The sequence below is a fragment of the Callithrix jacchus genome, chromosome 10, assembly GCF_049354715.1.
Source record: "Callithrix jacchus isolate 240 chromosome 10, calJac240_pri, whole genome shotgun sequence".
Lineage (NCBI taxonomy): Eukaryota > Metazoa > Chordata > Mammalia > Primates > Cebidae > Callithrix > Callithrix jacchus.
The window spans coordinates 99,116,928-99,138,294 of record NC_133511.1 but is presented as its reverse complement, the minus strand read 5'-3'; the positions used below and the strand labels follow the sequence as shown (position 1 = coordinate 99,138,294).

At 36.1% G+C, this 21,367-nt stretch overlaps 1 protein-coding gene across 2 annotated transcripts in view; it reads left to right on the top strand.

The window, feature by feature from the left end:
* Nucleotides 1–21,367, top strand: part of FBXO3 (F-box protein 3) — a 35,846-nt gene extending 14,479 nt beyond the window's left edge. Inside the window, exons 4-11 of one of the 2 annotated variants that reach the window (XM_002755161.6) lie at nt 3,285–3,399; nt 6,197–6,401; nt 7,964–8,009; nt 10,878–10,962; nt 11,810–11,932; nt 13,394–13,509; nt 15,010–15,200; nt 20,264–21,367. In XM_002755161.6, coding sequence (XP_002755207.1) covers nt 3,285–3,399; nt 6,197–6,401; nt 7,964–8,009; nt 10,878–10,962; nt 11,810–11,932; nt 13,394–13,509; nt 15,010–15,200; nt 20,264–20,440 — 1,058 coding nt within the window. In that variant the 3' untranslated portion in view covers nt 20,441–21,367. Of the gene's footprint in view, nt 1–3,284; nt 3,400–6,196; nt 6,402–7,963; nt 8,010–10,877; nt 10,963–11,809; nt 11,933–13,393; nt 13,510–15,009; nt 15,201–16,288; nt 19,581–20,263 lie in introns of those variants that run through there. The other variant, XM_035262332.3, reaches the window with a different exon arrangement.

Below are 21,367 nucleotides of genomic sequence, written 5' to 3'. Positions count from 1 at the left end.
TTCCCTGTTTTAGTTGTCATTTAAAAATATATTTTAAAGCTCTTATTAGGTACATAAAATTATAATTATAACATCTGTGTAGTGAATTTAACCTTTTTGTTGTTACGAAAAGCCCTCCATTAGCTCTAATAAAGTTGTTTGCCTTAAAGTCTTATTCATGTGATTTTAGTAGAGCTACTCTAGCTTTGTTTTCTGTATTTACTTTAAGATGTGTCTTTTGTATATAGTTTTTTGTTTTTTATTTTTATTTTTATTTAATTTTATTTTTTTAAGACAGAGTGTCACTCTGTCACCAGGCACCAGGCTGGAACACAGTTGCATGACCTCGGCTTACTGCAACCTCCGCCTCCTGGGTTCAAGCAATTCTATCCCAGCCTCCCGAGTAGCCGGGACTACAGGCGTGCGCCACCATGCCTAGCTAATTTTTTTGTATTTTTGGTAGAGACAGGGTTTCACCATGTTGGCCAGGATGGTCTCAATCTCTTCATCTCGTGATCCACCCACCTCTGCCTCCCAAAGTGCTGGGATTATAGGCATGAGCCACTGTGCCTGGACTAGTTTTTTGTTTTTTATCTGATCTGTCTGTCTTTTCATTTGATTATTTAGTCTATTCATATTTAATAGATTTACTAATGTGTTTGAGTTTAAATATACCATGTTTCTGTTTGTTTTTCTATTTGTTCCACCTGTTCCAGTTCCTTTTTTGCAATCATCTTATGTTTTATTCCATTCCTTCCTCCTTTCTTTCTGTAGTGATTATCTTAGAGATTATAACACTGCATCTTTGACTTATTAAAGTCTAATGTAAATTAGTATTTTTACCACTTCCTGGACAATGAAAGAACTTTAGAATGCTTTAACTCCAATCACCTCCCTCCTGCCTTTTGATTTATAGTTTTTGTGATTTTGATTTTTAACATATTTAATTTCTGTGAAACATTCTTATTTTATATATTCAATATTCTTTTAGACTTATCTTCATATTTACCTTTTCTGGTTGCCCTTTATTCCTTCCTGTGTCTTCATGCTTCCACCTGGGATCACTTTCCTTCCACCTGAAGAATTCCTTTTGATATTTCTTTTAACTGACTGCTGCTGTTCAATTTTTCTTTTGTTTATCTAAAAATGTATTTATTTCATCTTCATTGTTGAAGATATATTCACTAGATATAGGGTTCTGGTCAGCAGTGATTTTTCTTCACCACTTTGAAGATACCATTCTTCTGACTTCTATTGTTTCTTTTCTTTTTAAAGACAGGGTCTTACTTTGTTGCCCAGGCTGGAGTACAGTAGCACAATCATAGCCCATTGCAGACTCCAACTCCTGGGCTCAAGCAATCATCCCAGCTCAGCCTTTCAAGTAGCTGGGACTACAGGTATGACACCATGCCTGGCTAATTTTTAAATTTTTTTTATGGAGATGGGGTCTCGCAATGTTACCTAGGCTGGTCTCAAATTCCTGGCCTCAAGCCACTTTCCCACCTCAGCCTCCCAAAGTGCTAGGATTATGTGCATGAACCACTGAGTCCAGCTAACTTCCATGGTTTCTGTAGAGAATTTAGCTGTCAATCTTATTGTCTTTCTTTTGGAGGTAATTATACACCCACTGTGCCCCCAGGCTGCTTTTAAAATTTCTCTTTGTGTTTTATTTTAGCAGTTTTCTGAGATGTATCTAGATAACAATTTCCTTTGTAATTTTTCTCCATAGGATTTATGGTGCTTCTTGAATCATGGTTTGACATTTTCATCAATTTTGGAAAATGGTCTGCTGTTATCTCCAAATACTGCTTCTGCCTCATTCTGCTCTTCCTCTCCCTCTGGGATTCCAGTATATGTATCTTAGACCTTTCCGCCATGTCCTTCCATATGTGTCTTAGGCTCTTTTTATGTTTTTCCACCCCTTTCTTTCTACTGACCCGGCTTCTGGTTTATAATTCCTTCTTTAGCTTTAAAACTATGATATGCTGTTAAATGCTTTCAGTGTATTCTTACTTTAGTTTTTACATTTTCAACTCTAAGATTTCCATTTGATTCATTTTTATAGTTTCTAGTTCTCTGCTGAAATTCTCCATCTTGTCATTTAATTCATTGAATGTATCAATTGTGGTTATTTATAAGTCCATGTTTATTAACTCCAATAATGATGTATTATGGATTTGGTTCTATTTTCTATTTTTTCTCTTTAGTCAGATCTTGTCTTTGTATAGGCCTAGTTGTTTTTAATTCATTCCTAGACATAATTTGTATTTTGAAGTAATGTTATTTTCTTCTGGAGAATACTTTTGCTTTTGGCTAGCAGCTAGTCAATGGACAAATCACTGTAATGCAATCAGGGATTGATATGATTGAAAGCTGGGCTTTAGTCTTCGTGAGGATTAGTCTTATTTTCAATTCATTCTTTTTCCTAGGATGCGGTCAGTCAGGATCCTAGCCCAAAAATCTTGGGTTTTACCAGGTCCCTCTCTCCTATGTGGACCCTGAACTCTGTTTTTTGCCCTCTAGCCCTGTGGTACTGCCTAAAGCTTTGCTCAGCTGCTTGGCCACTTGATGTCACATTTGCTTTCAGAATTGACAATTGTCTAAAGACAAGGTGGTTTCTGATGCCTGGCTCACCTCTCAGTCTCCCTGTTTTTCTAGACCCTCTCCCCTGCTTTTGTGATTCTTTGAAAATTGTCAAGCCAATTTTTTGTTGTGACCATTCAGCTAAAGGTTTGATCCAACAATTGGTGGGCTGCTGCTGAATGTCGATCTCTTCTCTTGGAATTTGTCATTGTTTCCCACTTCTCAAAGCTAGAATATATGGCAAGTTTACAAACATGAAAAATAGAATTCAAGTTAATGACCTCCTCACACATGAGCCCATACCTTATATCCTATATTTCCCATTGAGAGTCAATGTTAAAACTCTTGAGTAACATCAGTTTAGAGAACTTCCAGGGGTTTTGTTGTTGTTGTTGTTGTTTTTGAAAAAGCAGTATGAACATTTTAGATTTAAGAAATTCAGAGGTTTGTGTTATAATGTGAAAACATTATTGTGAATCTCATTGGTGCCCACTTTCCATGTTTTACTAAGTGCCGGTGTTTTCCCTGTTGGGAGGGAACTAAGAAATGTGCTTGCTGAGTGCTTCAAATGAGTTTCAATTCATTTCCCTCAATTTCAGCCATATATATTGGACAGAATTCACTCACTCTAAGATTGTCTCATTAGTTAGCAGATAAATTGCATTTCTTCTTAGATTTAAGGCTGTTTCTTCACAATTCACTTTTTTTTGGTGCCTTTACAGAGGGTGCTCGAGAGGAAGACCTTGATGCTGTGGAAGCGCAGATTGGCTGCAAGCTTCCTGATGATTATCGATGTTCATACAGAATCCACAATGGACAGAAATTAGTGGTTCCTGGGTAAGATATTCAGTGTTTCAGCTATTTTTAATGAAGCAAGCTATTTTTTAGAATGAAAGTAAATAAATTGTATTTGTAGTTACTTTTAACAAATTAAAGAAGCATGGGAATTCCCTTTCTCCTTTATAGCAATCCACAAGACAAAATCTATAGCTTGAATTAGATTTTACCAAAATAAATATATCTCATAAAAACATAATTTCTACCAACGCATCTGTATAGTTAAAATGAAGTCTGGTATGGGATGGGGAATGGGACATACAGTAAAAGTGAGTGCGAGTATATTTTAACTAAATTCTTCAGAACTATTGAAATGTGTATCTGGTTACCAGCTAGTGAAATTATTTTGGGAGCTTGATGCAAATTCTATCTACTATACATAAAAGCAATCATTTATTCAGAGCTGCATACACTACACTAAAGAAAATCAAGTTTTGTCATATTAAACACAGTCTATAATTGAATGGGCTGTTTAAAATTTAATTTTAAAAAATTGAAGTATTTATTGTAGAACTTTTTTGTTTTTTTCTTGAGACAGGATCTTACTCTGTCCTAGCCTGGAGTGTAGTGGTGTGATCTCAGCTCAGTGCAACCTTGACCCCCACACCAAGCCCAAGCGATCCTGCCACTTCAGCTGTCTGAGTAGGTAGAAGTACAGGTGCACCACCATGCCCAGCTACTCTTTTGTATTTTTTGTAGAGATGAGGTCTTGCCATGTTGCCCAGGCTGGTCTTGAATTCTTGGGCTCAAGCAATTCCTGCCTCAGCCTCCTAAAGTGCAGGGATTACAAGTGCAAATCACCACACCAAGCCTTTTTTTTTTTTTTTAAAGAGATGGTGTCTTGCTATGTTGCCAGGCTAGTGGTCTTTAACTCATGGACTCATGTAATCCTCCTGCCTCTGCCTCCTAAGTAGCTGGGGCTACAGGCATATACCATTGGGCCTGGCTCAGCTTTTTTTTTTTTTTTTTAATGTTTGTTTCATAAACTTTTATTATTTAAAATTTTTATTTATTATTATTATTTTTAGAGATGGGGACTTGCTATATTGCCCGGGCTGGTTGGGCTCAATGAATTCTCCTGCCTCAGCCTTCCAGCCACCATATCCACCTTATATTGTGGAACTTTTGGGTAAAAGTAGACCATTCAGTAGTCATCAAAATTCACCCACAGTTTTCAAAGGCATGTGCTTCAAATGGGTCTACTCCTTTTGTATGTTTCTGAAAGTAAGCTATTTCAGAGACATTGTGCTTGTGAAATGCTAATAGGAGTTTAAGGAGAACTTTGCATTGTTCTCATTGGAACCTGTTGTTCCTTTGTGTGTGAAGAGTCATGTGAGGCTCTGTTACAATTTCAGATGAGGATTGAATGAGTACAGGGAATCCCAGAGGTGATCATACTGAGATTACATGGTAGTATTCAGAAGCCAAATATTGGGAGCAGGGTGCGGTGGCTCATGCCTGAAACTAGCTCTTTGGGATGCCAAGGCAGGAGGACTGCTGAATTCAGGAGTTCAAGACCAACCTGGGTAGCTTAGCAAGATCCTGTCTCCATAAAAAAATTAAGTTAAAAACAATTAGCCGGATGTGGTAGCATGCACCTATTGCTCCAGCTACTCAGGAGCTGTGGCAGGAAAATATCTTGAGCCCAAGAGTTTGAGGCTGCAGTAAGCCACGGCACTCCAGCCTGGGTGACAGAACAAGATCCTGGCTCAAAAAAAAAAAGTCAAATATCGGGCATGGGTCAGAAACAGAAGTCAGTTAGGGCTAGATAACCCTAAATTATTGGCTATTTTTTCTTTTTTGAGACAGAGTCTTGCACTGTCATCTGGGCTGGAGTGCAGTGGCATGATCTCAGCTCACTGCAACCTCCACCTCCCATCCCAGATTCAAGAGATTCTCCTGCCTCAGCCTCCCAAGTTGCTGGGATTACAGGTGCCTGCCACCACGCCCAGCTAATTTTTTGTATTTTTAGTAGAGACCGGACTCCACTATGTTGGCCAGGCTGGTCTCAAACTCCTGACCTCGTGATCGCCCACCTCGGCCTCCCAAAGTGCTAGGATTATAGGCTTGAGCCACCGCGCCCAGCTGTTATTGCCTATTTTTTCCTATTGAACTGAAACTTGACAAAGTTGAAAAATTGTGAGATTTTAAGAACAAACAGGATAGAACTTTGTTAGAAGAGTTGCCTATTAGATAGAACTCTTCTTAGAAGAGTTATAACTAATAGGTCATAAGTTGCAACACAGGGATTTTTATCTATACATGGCTCAAGTATTGAGACTTAGGAATCTCATCAAGGAATATCTTGAGATATTAATATGAGATTAATCTATACCCTAGGCATCCAAGTTTGAAAATTTGGACAAGGTTTAAGCTGCTTTACATTTACTGTCTGGTTACATAGGGTAAGCTAAAGGTTGTATCAAGATAAAGGCATCATAGAATTTGCTTCTGTAAACATTAAATTGGCCATACATACATGGCCTGCAAAACACTGGCAAATCAATGTATCATGGCAAGATAGATTCTTGAAAACAATAAAACTATATTTCTTTTTAAAACATTGCCATTTAGACATTTAATTAATTTTCAATTTAAATCAGAATCTTTTTTCCAGTTGAAGGAGTTTGAATTAAATATTTAGAAATTATAGTGCTTTGGGTATTCCTGATTTGGAATTGTCATGTTAATCAGTACTCATAAAGTTGTGAGTGAGAAACTATTATTCATCAGAAAGATGAAGCACAGCTGTTTGGCACTGCCATGTATTACATGTTTGAGTCTGTATGCTCCTCAGGTTATTGGGAAGCATGGCGCTGTCTAATCACTATCGTTCTGAAGATTTGTTAGACGTCGATACAGCTGCCGGAGGATTCCAGCAGAGACAGGGACTGAAATACTGTCTCCCTTTAACTTTTTGCATACATACTGGTTTGAGTCAGTACATAGCAGTGGAAGCTGCAGAGGGCCGAAACAAAAATGAAGTTTTCTACCAATGTCCAGTAAGTAGAACGTGTGTTTAAATATGGCTTTAAGATGTGTTCTGATGGTTGTATAAATGTGTGCATTAGGTATTTTCAGGATTATAGAATGGGTATAGAATATTATGCATTTTAGTTACGGACCTGTCAACTAGAGTTAATGTTCTGACATAGTGGCATGGAATCCAAGAGAAAACTTGACAGTTGGACTTAAAATAACTAGTGTATCTACAGAGGAAAAGCTGCGATTTGTGTTAAGGTATTTTAAGGAAAACTAATGAGGAGCTTTTTGTTGCAATAATTAATTGTAATATATGTTTCAGACTTTCTAAAATTTAGCCTGTGAACATCCTTTGATTCATTCTCTGAGTGCAGTAAAAACTTAAAACTTTCTTCAGGGGTATCTGACATATCAAAAAATGTAGTTCTTTTTTAGCAGACTTTTATTGTTTTAATGTAACCACAGAAAATATTTTGGTGTTGGTTTCATTTAATAAAAATGAAGAAATAATTTTCAGTTCTCAGTAATTTTTCAGTTATACAACCTTTGCCTTCATTTTTTGCCTAGATGTGAACTTTTTACTCGAAAGAGAAATTTAAAATAGAAAATGCTTGGCTGGGTGTGGTAGCTCACGCCTGTGATCATGGCACTTTGGGAAGCTGAGGCAGGTGGATCAGCTGAGATCAGGAATTTGAGACCAGCCTGGCCATTATGGCGAAACCCCATCTCTCCTAAAAATAAAAATAAAATTAGCCAGGCGTGATAGCGCAAGCCTGTAGTCCCAGCTACTCGGGGAGGCTGAGGCAGGAGAATCGCTTAAACCCAGGAGGTGGATATCATAGTGGGCTGAGATCCAGCCACTGCTCTCCAGCCTGGGTGACAGAGCAAGGCTCCCTCTCAAAAAAAAAAAAGTGCTTTTCATAGTTGAGACATGTGACTCTATATAACATTTTATATATTTAAAGAACTTTTAGACCAGGCGCCAGTGGCTCACGTCTGTAATCTCAGCACCTTGGAAGGCCGAGGCAGGTGGATCACAAGGTCGGGAGTTCAAGACCAACCTGGCCAACATGGTGAAACCCCGTCTCCACTAAAAATACAAAAAAATTGGCTGGGCATGGTGGCAGGCACCTGTAATCCCAGCTACCCAGGAGGCTGAGGCAGAGAATTACTTAAACACAGGAGGCAGGTGTTGCAGTGGGCCAAGATTGCACCACTGCACTCCAGCCTTGGTGACAGAGCAAGACTCTGTCTCAAAAAAAAAAAAAGAAGAGCTTTTATAGCTTTTAATTTTTTTAAGCATTTTCATACTTTTTATTTCATTTTTGACTTGATGCCTCTGTAAGGTTGTAGTATGGTAGCTTGCTCTCCACTTACTGAGAGGAGTGAGTGACCTAGAATTGTTCAGACCTCTTGACTCTGAATTCAGAACCCTTTCTTCTAGGATAACAAGCCATATATCTTCTTATCTCAACTTTATTTTTCTCTGTTTTGCCTCATCTCTAGGGAAAGATACAGATAATGAACAATGAAAAATTAAGTAAAATATGTTTTTATCAATTGTATTCTTTTTCTCACCTAGGACCAAATGGCTCGAAATCCAGCTGCTATTGACATGTTTATCATAGGTAGGAAAGAAAAAAGTCTTTTTTCCCCTTCTTCCTCCTATATATAATAAGAAAATTAAATTGGTAAAAGCTTTTTTAGTTACTTTAGCAGCTGGCAATTTCATACTTGGATTTATTTAAGGTTTGTTGGTTCATAAAGTACTGCATTTAGGTTTTCACTAGAATAGTTTTTGTTTTGAGTATTTTTAATTTGGAAAAAAAGCCAATCCTTATACAGTCTCATGCTCTGAGGACTCTTCTATAAGACAATTAAATACATAGAATTGCTGTGAATGTTATATATTTTTCTTAACATGCACATACATTTTTCATTCATTATATTCATGTATAACTAGAGATACAGATATATAAAGCAACTTTAAGTGTTTTCTCTTTTGGAGGTAATACAGTCACATTACTGTCACATTAAGATAAGTTACATTAGAGACCTCCAAAGCAACAGTATTTAGGGACTAATATAAACTCTCTACCTCATAAACTCCTTGGTACAGCTAGTTTTTCTGGCCTTAAAAGAGTATTTCCTATAGGTTTTGAGAACTCTTCAATTTGTAAGTAACTACAGTTCGCTCCTTTGCTATTCATCCAGTTTTGTCTTGTTTACATTTTAGTCACCTAGAGAAGCTTCCAGACTGTCCTGCTTTTTAAGAGCATTGCTGACCTATATTAAACATCTCCATACATTGATAGTAAAGGGTCCTTGTAGACTAAGGCGTTTGTATTTAATTCTATCTTCTCATTGGAACTTTGAACAATGTATAAGTCTCTGTTTGTTCCATACCATAGCACATTCGAGGTTCGTGATGTGCTTCACAGTATCAAGATCTCACCCTTACCTAGTAAGTTATAAAAAGCTTTTAAATATAGGTCTTAGCTTTCAGCTCACTCTGACTCATGTGGTCTCTGGTTTCTAAATTAAGCACTCTCGAGCTTTTTTCCTGTGCTCATTGCCCTCATTGGTATTTTTGCATAGCACACACTTTCAGAGATTACCATAGTGGCTGTAGTCCAGCAGTGCTACTCAGTTTATAAATGAAAGGCAGCCGAGTGCTAAGGTAAGCTGCTGCCTAGGCTCTGTGAGTTCCTTACTCTTAGTTTGGTGCTCATCTGACATGGTGTGGAGAGTGCTAAGGTGTCATAATACTATCCTAGTAGCCCAGATTTAGCTTAGATCACCACTCCACCAGAGTACTAAGGTATAATAATACTATGCTAGAAGCTAGTATTTCTCTTAAAATGGGAGAGCAAAGCAAAAGATGGAGAGATACCATAATGAGGTGGGAAATTAATGCAAGGAGGAAAGATGAAAAAGGAGCTTCCTTTCAGCTGTCTTGATAAAGCCCCAGAACTATCAGAGACTCCAACACATGGGCTTACTTTAAAAGGTAAATTACCTTAGAACATATCAATTGCATCCTGATTCAGCTAATTTTGGATTTCTTAGAATGTTTGGTAACGTATAAAATGGCATATCCTGGTGTTCAGTGTGCTATTAATAGATATTTTGATAAACTGGAGTCTGTCAGATAAGTTTAGTAGTGAATGCAGCCTAGTCTGTCCTCATCTTGAAGAACACACTCTGGTATGTATTGTAATAGATTAAGGTAGATTAAAATACACAAGGCCAATTTTTCTTATGCAAACCACAAATTTGTTTTTACTTATATAACATTTTTTTCCACAAAGTATGCATATATATGATTTTAAAAAACTCTTTCAGAGAAATTACTAGTGCTAAAAACATAAAACTATACCTTCTATGAATTTTAATGATATTATTTATATAGCTTCTTAATATCTTACTCAAAGTGGGTACATGATCAGTGATCCTTGAATACAATAGTGTTTAATAAAGGGTCAGAATGGGTCATTAATATTGAGGAAAGAGCCAACTATTATAGTTTGCCTTCTCTCAGTTGAGGCCTTTTAAAAGCTTAAAGCTTGAACCCTTAGATAAAAGCCAAATTATATCTTTTATCATTCCCTAAATAGAATAATTAGTAAATACTATACAGTTAGCATCTGACATTCAGTGTGACAGAGTGCAGAAACTGGGTTAATTGAAACCGGATTACAAGGAAATTCATTGAACAACATTAATTAAAGGACTAATATATGCTAGGCACTGAGATGTATTAACAGTAAATAATGGGGGGGTCTGACAGAGTTATGTTAAATATTACCTAGAAGGGGTAAACATAATTAATTTATGTAAATAGTTGTCATAATCCAATCATTAGATCAGAGATATATGGTCTGGACCAGACTGTTCCAGTAATCTTTTTCTGCTTTGAGCTGGTCACTAAGAGTATGGTGGAATCTACAGTAGTGTGCAGCCAGACCACTTTGGGATTGGCCTGATGCACAGAACTCCCCAATGCCATGTCCCTGGTAGACATCCAGACTGAGCCTGGCTTGTGCCAAAATTTTGTGCTTGAGTCAGGATGTACCTGGACCAGGGACATCTGAGAATAGGTACAGATATTTTTCTTGTAGTTTCTTCCTAGACATAGCTGTATCTTCTTTGTTCTATATGTTCAATAAATTACAGACAGAAAGCTTTTCATTCTTGTAACCAGAATGAATTAAAGTTTAAAATTTGATTAATTATAAGTGTAAAAAAATAGTTTGAAGGTCATTGGAGAATTCTCTAACAACAGTTGAGAAGATAGAGAGGGGGAGAATCCCAAGGAAATAAGGTAGATAGAATTGAAAATAGAAATTGACCTTATAAATGATTAGTACAATTCTATTGATAAATGTTTCTAGTTTTGGCATCACATTGTAAAGCATAGAGGAATTACAATTGTTTCCTGTAGAGATTTTACCAAAACTGTTCTTTTCTTTGTTTCTCCCTTTCCTGGTTTCTAGGTGCTACTTTTACTGACTGGTTTACATCTTATGTCAACAATGTTGTATCAGGTGGCTTCCCCATCATCAGAGACCAAATTTTCAGGTATTTTATTTGGGTCTTTTTGGATTGAAATAATGATTGTAAATCAGAAAAAAAAATGATCAGTCACAGATTAGGAAATGACGTTTTGATAATAGAACCTCTATTGAGGTTGATAATATAAGATTGAATTTCTTCAATCTCACTATTTTATTCTCACTCTAAAGCCAAACATCTAAATACTTAGACAACTGGTATTTTTGTTATCTGGAAGAATCAAGAAAAAGCTGATTTTGCTTTAGAAACAATGGGTTCATAGTATCTATATAATTTATTTTTGAAAAAAACAAAAAGTTGTTTGCCAACTGATAGATTTGTTATGAATAGCAAGTCAGTAACTATTAACTCCTGGCAAATATTTATTATCTCTAAATGGAACGTTCAGATATTGTACATAACATTAAAGGTAATATTGGTTCATAATAGCCTGGTTGGCAGAAATGATAGATTGATTATACATTAGAGGCTTCTAGGAACAACATACTTGCACATTTTTATTGTCAGAGCCATCATTTAGGAGGTATAGCTGGGTTTTCAGATGTCCCAAAAGTTTCCTTAGCTCTGGAAACTGAATAAGCTCATTTTCATTTCCAACCTAATTACCAATCCATTATTTGAACCACTGATCATTAAACCTCGATTGCTGTCATTACTTATCTAGAATCGCCAAGGTTTTGTAGTTTGTATCTAGTTTTCTTCTACATTTAATAGGACTGTACCCAAATATAATTTAACTTTTCTGGGTCTGAAATATGATTTAAATTTTTCATCCTAAAGTAAAAGCTATTTTGCATTGTATCTTTTAAAACTTGTAGTTGATTTTAAAATGTTTAATTTTAAAATTACCTAGATATGTTCATGATCCAGAGTGTGTAGCAACAACTGGGGATATTACCGTTTCTGTTTCCACATCATTTCTGCCAGAACTGAGCTCTGTACATCCACCCCACTATTTCTTCACATACCGAATCAGGTGAGAATTTTCAGTGGGTTGCCTTTCGGTTAATAGTGAGATGTAACCAATGTTGCTGTTGTCCCATTTGACATGGTATGTAAGACACATTTTGAAAGAACTTGCTGAAGTTTGGAGGAAGGTGGATACATTTTCTACAGTATAGTGTTCATGGAGGACTTTGACTCTATATTAATCTCTAAGTTATTTAAGTTATTTCTTTCTTTCCTTTTTTTTTTTTTTTTTTTTTTGAGATAGAGTCTTGCTCTATCGCCCAGAGTGGAATGCAGTGGCACAATCTTGCCTCACTGCAACCTCCGCCTCCCGGATTCAAGCGATTCTTCCACTTCAGCCTCCCAAGTAGCTGGGATTACAGGTGCACTCCACCATGCCCAGCTAATTTTTTTTGTATTTTTGTAGAGATGGGGTTTCACCATGTTGGCCACACTGGTCTTGAACTCCTGACCTTGTGATTCACCCACCTTGGCCTCCCAAAGTGCTGGGATCACAGGCATGAGTCACTGTGCCTGGCCTATTTTTCTTGAAAATATACTGGGTATTGGCTGGGTGCTGTGGCTCACAGCTTTAATCCCAGCACTTTGGGAGGCTGAGGTGGGCGGATCACCTGAGGTCAGGGGTTCGAGACCAGCCTGACCAATATGGAAAAACCCTGTCTCTATTAAAAATATGAAATTAGCTGGGTGTGGTGGCAGGTACCTATAATCCCAGCTATTCGGGAGCCTGAGGCAGGAGAATCGCTTGAACCCGGGAGGCAGAGGTTGCAATGAGCCAAGATCGTGCCATTGCACTCCAGCCTGGGCAATAAGAGTAAAACTCCATCCAAAAAGAAGAAAGAAAGAAAGAAAAGAGAATACACTGGGTATTAAGTATTGTGCCAGGTACTGTGGAAATGGACCACTAAGTTGTAGTCATCATTAAAGCTCTAAGTTGTAATGCATTCTAGAGGCTGTCAAATTGCCACGATAAAGTCATGCATTTTAAATTTCATCTGGCCGATTTATATTCAATTAAAAAATCTAATAAATGTGTATTGTGTGCTTCATGGATGTCAGACATGGTGTTAGACATTGGATTTTATCAAATAAGAAACAAATGTTTTAAATTTCTGTTAGTAGTATTCTGTGCTATGACACAAAGATAACTCATTGCCCTAAGGGATTTAAGGATACTGTGTTTTAAATATATTTTCATATATTTTATGTTATATACAAGTATATTTTAAAATACACATACAGGCAAATATACATGCTGGAAGTATTTTAGTAGGAAAATCAAACTGATGAAGCCAGTATCTTTGAGAATTTAGAAAAATAGCTGGCTAACATGGACTTTGGATTGGGTTTCTTAATTTTTTGGAAATTTTCTTTTATAGTATTAGCCTGAATACTGTATCTCTTAAACCAAAGAAATGAAACCAAAAAAGCCAGATTTTTGTCTCTACCACCCTATTCCCTTCTCTAGGATTGAAATGTCAAAGGATGCACTTCCTGAGAAGGCCTGTCAGTTGGACAGTCGCTATTGGAGAATAACAAATGCTAAGGGTGACGTGGAAGAAGTTCAAGGACCTGGAGTAGTTGGTATGTAACCCAAGATTTAGGTTTATACATTAAGTCCTTAGAAGAAATTTTAGACTTTGCATCATAAATATAATGTATAAAGTTAATTATCCTATTAGTCTAATCCCTTAAGCATTAACTTTTCTAAAATAATAGCAAACTTAATTATTCAGGGATTGATTTCCCTTTCTGTGGATCACCTAGAGTTCTTTACTTTTCCTTCTTTTATTCTTTTTTGTTAAAACTGGTTCATTATTCATTATATTTTGTGGGTTAGAAAGCATAGGGCAGAAAGGGGAAATAAATTTTTATTGGTCATGTTTTTTGAAGTTTGGGGGGAAATGTTAAAATTAATGGCATAGATTTTTATTGTTGGTAGATCTCAGTCACCTTAGTTCTAGTTACCATTGTCATTTAGCTTTCTTAAAAATTACGATTATCTGAAGTCTCTGAGACGTCAGATTCTTCAGGTTTGAATATGTGCTCCAGAAAAATAACATATTTAAGGTATGTACTTCTATTATCAGTCCTAAGCATATGCAGAATTCAGCTTGAGGTCTTCTAAATTTATGGCCATAAATAGATCTACATGTTTACTTAACGAATTTTTTTCCTGGATCTAGTGCTAAGAGGCTTTATTAAAGCCACAATTCTTTTTCCTGGATCTAGTGCTAAGAGGCTTTATTAAAGCCACAATTCTTTTTCTGCTATTTGGTCCAGTGGTGTAAGTATTCTGCCTTGTGAGTGCTATTTTGTCTGGTCTGAATGCTTAGGATGCATCTTCACGATTTTATGTTTTTGTTTCTTGCTACTTTAAAATATTTAGATTACCCTTATCTCTGTTTGAACTGGTGTCTGTGATGCTTTTTATTACTCATGTCTCAAAGGTTGTGTCTTCAATGCCTCAAAGCTTTTTGAAAAAAACATACCTGTTCTGTTTTGTTTGTTTTACTAGATAATTCCCACCTTCTACATTGTAGAGAATTTGAGAAATACATTTAAAAAATGTTAAGAGGGCTGGGCATGGTGGCTCACGCCTATAATCCCAGCACTTTGGGAGGCCAAGGTGGGCAGATCGGCTGAGGTCAGGAGTTCGAGACCAGCCTGGCCAACATGATCAAACCACGTCTCTACTAAAAATTCAAAAATTAGCCAGGCATAGTGGCAGATGCCTATAATCCCAGCTACTCAGGAGGCTGAGGCAGGAGAAACGCTTGAACCTGGGAGGTGGAGGTTGCAGTGAGCCGAGATCATACCATTGCACTCCAGCCTGGGCAACAGAGCAAGACTCTGTCTCAAAAAAAAAAAATGTTAAGAGGAATAAAATACCTACTCATTGTCCCATCACTGTTAAATTTTGTTACATTTTCTTTTGGAATTTTTTTTTCTAACTCTGCATTTACTATTTCATAGTTTACATAATGCCATAGAGAACATAACTTATTTATTATAATACAGAAATGAATTTTATACTTTGGTTGAATCTTATACTTTGGTTTGTTATTACTCTTTTCCCTATAGGTGAATTTCCAATCATCAGCCCAGGTCGGGTATATGAATACACAAGCTGTACCACATTCTCTACAACATCAGGATACATGGAAGGATATTATACCTTCCATTTTCTTTACTTTAAAGACAAGATCTTTAATGTTGCCATTCCCCGATTCCATATGGCATGCCCAACATTCAGGGTGTCTATAGCCCGATTGGTAAGTTAAATTTTCCTCTAGTGCTGATTTACATGACTTTGTAGAGTTAACATTACACATAAGGTAGGCAAGTAGTTAGTTTATAAATAATGTTCCAGAGAACTCTAGAGATTTTGAAAAAGTATCTTGGGGTCATATGAATTGCTGAGAGAGATGGACAGTAAGGTGCCATACTCTGTAACCAGAGAATTTCTGCTATCTGTTTTAAAGATTCAACTTCTGTTTCACTTTTCAGTGGCATAAATGCTTTAGATTATGAGAAATACCACATTAGACCAGTTAAAATCAGCTTTATTTTATTTCATTAAGACTGGGAAAACAACTTCCTACAGTGTTTTTGCTAAAACTTCCAATTTAATGTCAAATAAACAAATATTCTCTAAAGATCATTATAAAGAGAATTTAATGAGTAGATGTGTACTTCTGGCAGCCTCTCTGGGACCATTTCTTAAAGCAACTAGGTATATTTTTAAAATCTCATTTTTAGGGTTACCTTATGACAAATGTAACAGTAACCCCAATCTTAGAGACTATAATGTGATTAAAGAAAATTATGAAGCTCCAGTTATACAATGGGGATAAAATATGAATTAAATACCCAGAATACGATTGAGTTGTAGGTGTTGAATGTTTGGAAAATGCCCTCTAGCTCCTCGAATGACCCCAATGGATGGGTCTAAAATAAGTTTTGGAAGAGAGACATGATATTAATATGACCCAGAGCAGACACATTTTCAACTCGAGTTGGGAAACAGAAGGATGATAATGAGACTTTGGGCCATTACATGTATGACTTATCTAGTGAAAAGAATCTACAATGTACATTTGGAAGTGAAGATTTAGCTTTCTTCCCAATGGAGGAATGCTAGAAACTGTATTTGCAGTACTGCGAATTTGTTACTTCGCATAACAGAATTCCTTTTTTGACTAGCCCAGTATCTGTATGAGTTTGGAATGATCTGATCCTTAAATGTTTGATAGGATTCATCAGTGAAGTTATCTGGGGCTAGAGTTCTCATTGTGGGAAAATTTTGAAATTTGAATTTAATTTCTTTAATATTCATATTTTCTATTTCTTCTTGTTTCAGTTTTGGTAATTTGTGCCTTTCAAGGAATTTGTCCATTTCATCTAAATGTTGAATTTATTGGCATAAAATTATTGACAGTATTCCCTTGATATCCTTTTAATGGCTACAAAAGCCATAGTCACATGTCCTCTTTTGTTCTTAATATTGTTAATTTATATCTTCTCTTTTGTTCATTGCTTTAGCTAGGGGCTTATCATTTTTACTGATCATTTGAAGGAGCAACTTTTGGTTTTACTAATTTTTTCTATTTTTTGCATTAATTTTTTCTATTTATACCATTGATTTTTTCAGTTATCTTTATTTCTTTCTACTTTGAATTTAATTTACCTTAAAAACTTTTTAAGGTAGAAGTTTATATTAGTAATTTTAGACCTTTTTTTCTCTCTAAGCACTGTTTTAGCTGCATTTCACCAAGTTTTGATGTGTTTTCATGAACATGTCATTCAAAATAGTGTTAGATTTCCCTTGTAATTTAATTTACTCTATGACTTTTCTAGAAATGTATTAATTCTCAAACATTTGGAGAGTTTTCAGTTATCTTTTGGCTATTGATTTCTAATTTTATTGTGGTTAGAGATTTTGCTCTGTATTTTCAATCCTTCTAAATGTTTTATGGCCCAAAATTATGGTTTATCTTGGTAAATGATCCTTGTATATTTGAAAATAATGTACATTCTGCTATTTGGGGGAATATTATTCTACATATGATAGATCAAATTGGTTGACAGTGTTTTTCAAGTCTTCTGTATACCTGCGATTTTTTTTTTTTTTTTTTTGGTCTTTGTCCTATCAACTAGTGAGAGATGATTGTTGAAATCTCCAAATGTAATTATAGTTTTTGTTACTCTTTTTAATTCTGCCAGGTTTGCTTCATGTATTTTGAAGCTGTATAATTATATGCAAATATGCTAAGGATTATTATGTATTTTTAATGACATGATTCTTTCATCATTATGAAATCTCTCTCTTATATTACTGATAATATTCCTTGTCCTAAAGTTTAAAGAGCATTGAGGTTTGTTTTGGCAGGTAGTTGAGTTACTGTTGGGTCAACTTGATCCTTTGGAGTCTTGTTTGTTTTTAATGTTGGTTAGGGTGGGTGTAAAGTTGTCTTTATTTAAGGACAGTAGTTGCCAACTTTCAGTCTCATGACCCCCTGAAACTCTAAAAACTTACTGAGGGCTCCGAAGAATTCTTGCTTATGTGGATTTTATTAATACTTACCATATCAGAAATTAAAACTGAGAAAGTTTTACAATATTTACTTATTAGTTCCTTTTCAAATGGCAATGATAAATCCATTACATGTTCAGCTCTCTCTTAACTATGTTCTTTCTTACTAGTTTTCATTTCCTTCTAACCACAAATAAACATATAAAATCTTGACCTGCCTTGTGGAAAATGTTTTCTCTCAAGGATAAGAAATAAAATGAGAATTCTGGACTTATTTCTTATCAATATTAAAAAAGGCAATGGGGGTTGTATTTGTTGACCTTTCCTGTTGAAATATTACTTTTCTGATATGGAGAATTGTTCTGCCCCTTTTCCGTCCTCTACCAGTCTGATTAATTCGTAGGCTTAACACTTCCTTTTTCTTTCTCCTTGGAATGACTTTTAGAAATACGCATTCGTTGGCCTTATGTCTTTTCTCAGTCTAGGTGGTGTATGTGTGTGGCTTGTTTGGGGCACTTGTAGAGGCTCTGGCTGCACATTTCCGTTCCTCTCTGTGTGTGATTCTCTTCATCTGCTGTTCGTGTGTGTATACTTTTTTTCTGAGCAGTCTCTTTCTTTAGCCACATTGAGTTCTTTAACAGTTTTTTTTGTTTTCTTCTTCATTAAGATAATTAATAATCATACTACTCAGATACCACATTTTAGAACTTCCCAAGCCTTTCCCTTTCCCACCTTTTGGACCTCCTAACTGAATTTCAGAGTCTTCATTCCTTAGATTAAAAAAAAAATCCAAAGATAAAAAGAATATAATGTCTTATAAGTCATATCAGTGTGTATGTTCTCTGTTATTGTTGTTGTTAGTGTTATAATAAATCCTAAGTGACACAATTCCTTTCTCCTACATTAATTCATTTGCTTGTTCAACTACTATTTATTGAGTACTGTGATAAACAATATAATCAATTCCCTGCCTTTGAATTTACATTCCAATTCAAAGAGACAAACTGTAACAATAAACCCTATGTACTAATGTTAAGTAGTAATAAGTGCTATGGAGAAACAGCAAAGTAAAGGGGATAAAGAATTTATTGTTAGGTTGTTCTAATATAAAGATGTGTCAGGAGAGGCCTTGGTGACATTTAAGCTGAAACGTGAAAGGAGCAGAGGGAATTAGGTGGATATGTGGGAGATGAGTGTTCGAAGCAAAGGAGCTGCATGTGTAGAGGTTGCAAAATAATAATGTGCTTGTGTGCTTGACCCAAGGAGGCCAGTGTAGCTGGAGTGCAGTAAACAGGAGGGGAGGGGCTGAGGATGAGATCAGAGGGATAATGGGGTGCTGGATCACGTAATGCCATGAAGGCCTTGGTGGAAGGACTCTGGCTGACATCATGCCAAAAGTTGCCCCATACTCTCCAGAATACCAAGTAGGTCCTGGCTATTCAGAATTCTGTTCAATGTAGCAACTCCTCCCATTGTGTCTTCAAATGTGTGAGAGAGAAGAACATTGACAGCAGAGTAAGTCAAGGCTTGATTAAAGATACTGCATGGGCAGAATTGACATTTCCAAGAGAGATTCAGATGTTGCACATTCAACATCACTACTGTTCTATTCTGAGACCCTCCAACAAGTTAATTTAAAAGTAGAGGCTGTCATTTCCCTCCAACATGGGTTGATTTTAGTGATGTACTTATAATGAATTGGCAAAGTGACACTGTGATTTCCTAGTTAGAAAAAGGTAATATGCCTTCAGCCTAGAGTTCTCTCTCCTGGGACATGTGTCTTTGATGCCCTAAGCCAACATGTAAGAAGTGCAGCTACCATGAAGCCGTCATGCAGAAGAGACCATGTAGAGACATCACATAGAGATAGAGGGAGGCACCCAGGAGCCCCAGCTGTTTCAGACTCCAGATGTTTGGATCATGCCACGCGGATATGTGAATGAAGAAGCTCGTGAGATGACTGAAATTCCAGCTACCATCTCACTGCAACATCACCAGAGACCCCAACCGGGAACTACCCCATTGAATACTTCCCAAATACCAACCCACATGAATCATGACAGATAATAATGACTGTTGTTTCAAGCCACTAAAAAAATAAAAATATTTTTTTTAAAAAGTAGAGGCTACTGATGGTTGAATTGAAATGATGTGTCTTTATAGTAGGAGCTCAATAAAAATCTTAGAACCCTTGTTGACAATGCATAAAAGTTACCAGTAGAGGTCATACTTGATTAATATTTTTATATCCTCTTCTGTAAGTATACAGATTAATAATTATGCAGTACATGAATATAAGTTCAGTAAAACTGTATGTTGGATTGTTATAGGTGCTCTGTTTGCTACCTTTATGAATTACCAACTACTGTATAAAAAATAAGTACTGCCTTAGTGAAATATTTACCTTAAAACAGTACTGAGCGGGGCCGGGTGGCATGTACCTATAGTCCCAGCTACTCAGGAGGCTGAGGTGGGAGAATTGCATGATCCCAGGAGTTTGAGGCTAGCCTGGACAACATAGCAAGAACTCATCTCTTAACAAAAGCTAAAAATAAATATTTTTTTTAAAAAGATCTCCCATTAAACAATAACAAAAACCACACTGAGCATTATGTAACACGAGATACAAAATCTGCTCCAGAATCTTGCATCAGCTTGTGTATGAGAGTACAGTGTTCAAGTCTATGGAAATTCATATTTGGCGTGTCTGGCTGTTTGAATTCTAGATAAATGAGAATTTACGTGAAATAACTATATAAAACTGATAGATGCTCTTATCAAAAGATTGTTTTCTCTTTCAAGGAAATGGGTCCTGATGAATATGAAGAGATGGAAGAAGAGGAGGAGGAGGAAGAAGAGGAAGATGAGGATGATGATTCAGCAGATATGGATGAATCAGATGAAGAAGATGAAGAGGAGAGACGAAGGAGAGTCTTTGATGTTCCCATTCGCCGACGCCGCTGCTCACGCCTTTTTTAGCAAGGCTTCTGCTGATGGAAGCACTAGGATCATTCTAGGCTGTTACATAGATTTCTCAATAATGTAAATAACTAAAGTGTTCTCTGCATATAGCAGGAAAACTAGCATGAAATATTGTTTCAGGCCCTGGGTTCTATGTGACATTGCATTAGGAATTGGATTGTTTGGGTTTGCTTTGTGCTTTTGAGGTAGAGGAGGAAGTGGGAATCTTTTTCTCTTTCAGGAGTCAATGGAATAGTTCTCTAGCTAAGGAACAGACATACCTTTGTTTTAAAATATTTTATACTTATAAAAATCTAGAAATAAGGATTTAAAATACCTGCACAAGGATAGAGAGAAACTATGTGACTGATTCTGGCAAAAGACTTCTTGCAGTTCTGAGTTACTTAGAAAGGATCAGAATTTGTAATTAGGCTAATCTATTTAGTGATTCCTAATATTTTGTACTCACAGAGAACTAATTGAGTAAACAACTTGAACGCTAGTGATTTGTCCTTAGACAATCTGTCTTTGAATTTAAAGTCTTTATTGCTAAGACCTTGACTTGAAATTTTTCGTCACTACAACCTTGAATTTAATTTCAAGTCTTCAACATGACCTTTAAAGTCTTAAATACTATGCGCTTTATCATATTATTCACAGACGCATTTTTGAAATGTAGTGTGTAAAAGTATGTAGTGTGCTGTTTATTAACAAAAGATTGTTCACAACATCTTATGTAGTTTAAATTTGTAAATACTGCTTCTGTTTTGTTTCTCCTTTATACACTTGACTGTCTTTGTGATAAGTGACATGAATTTTATGTTAGGATTAAGTATGTTTTCCTGAAACTTGGATTTTTTTTTTTGTAATTATACAATTGAGAGTTAAGAATGAAATCCTTCGAGTGTTAAAAACTCATGTTTTAAAATCAAATTTTGGTTCCAA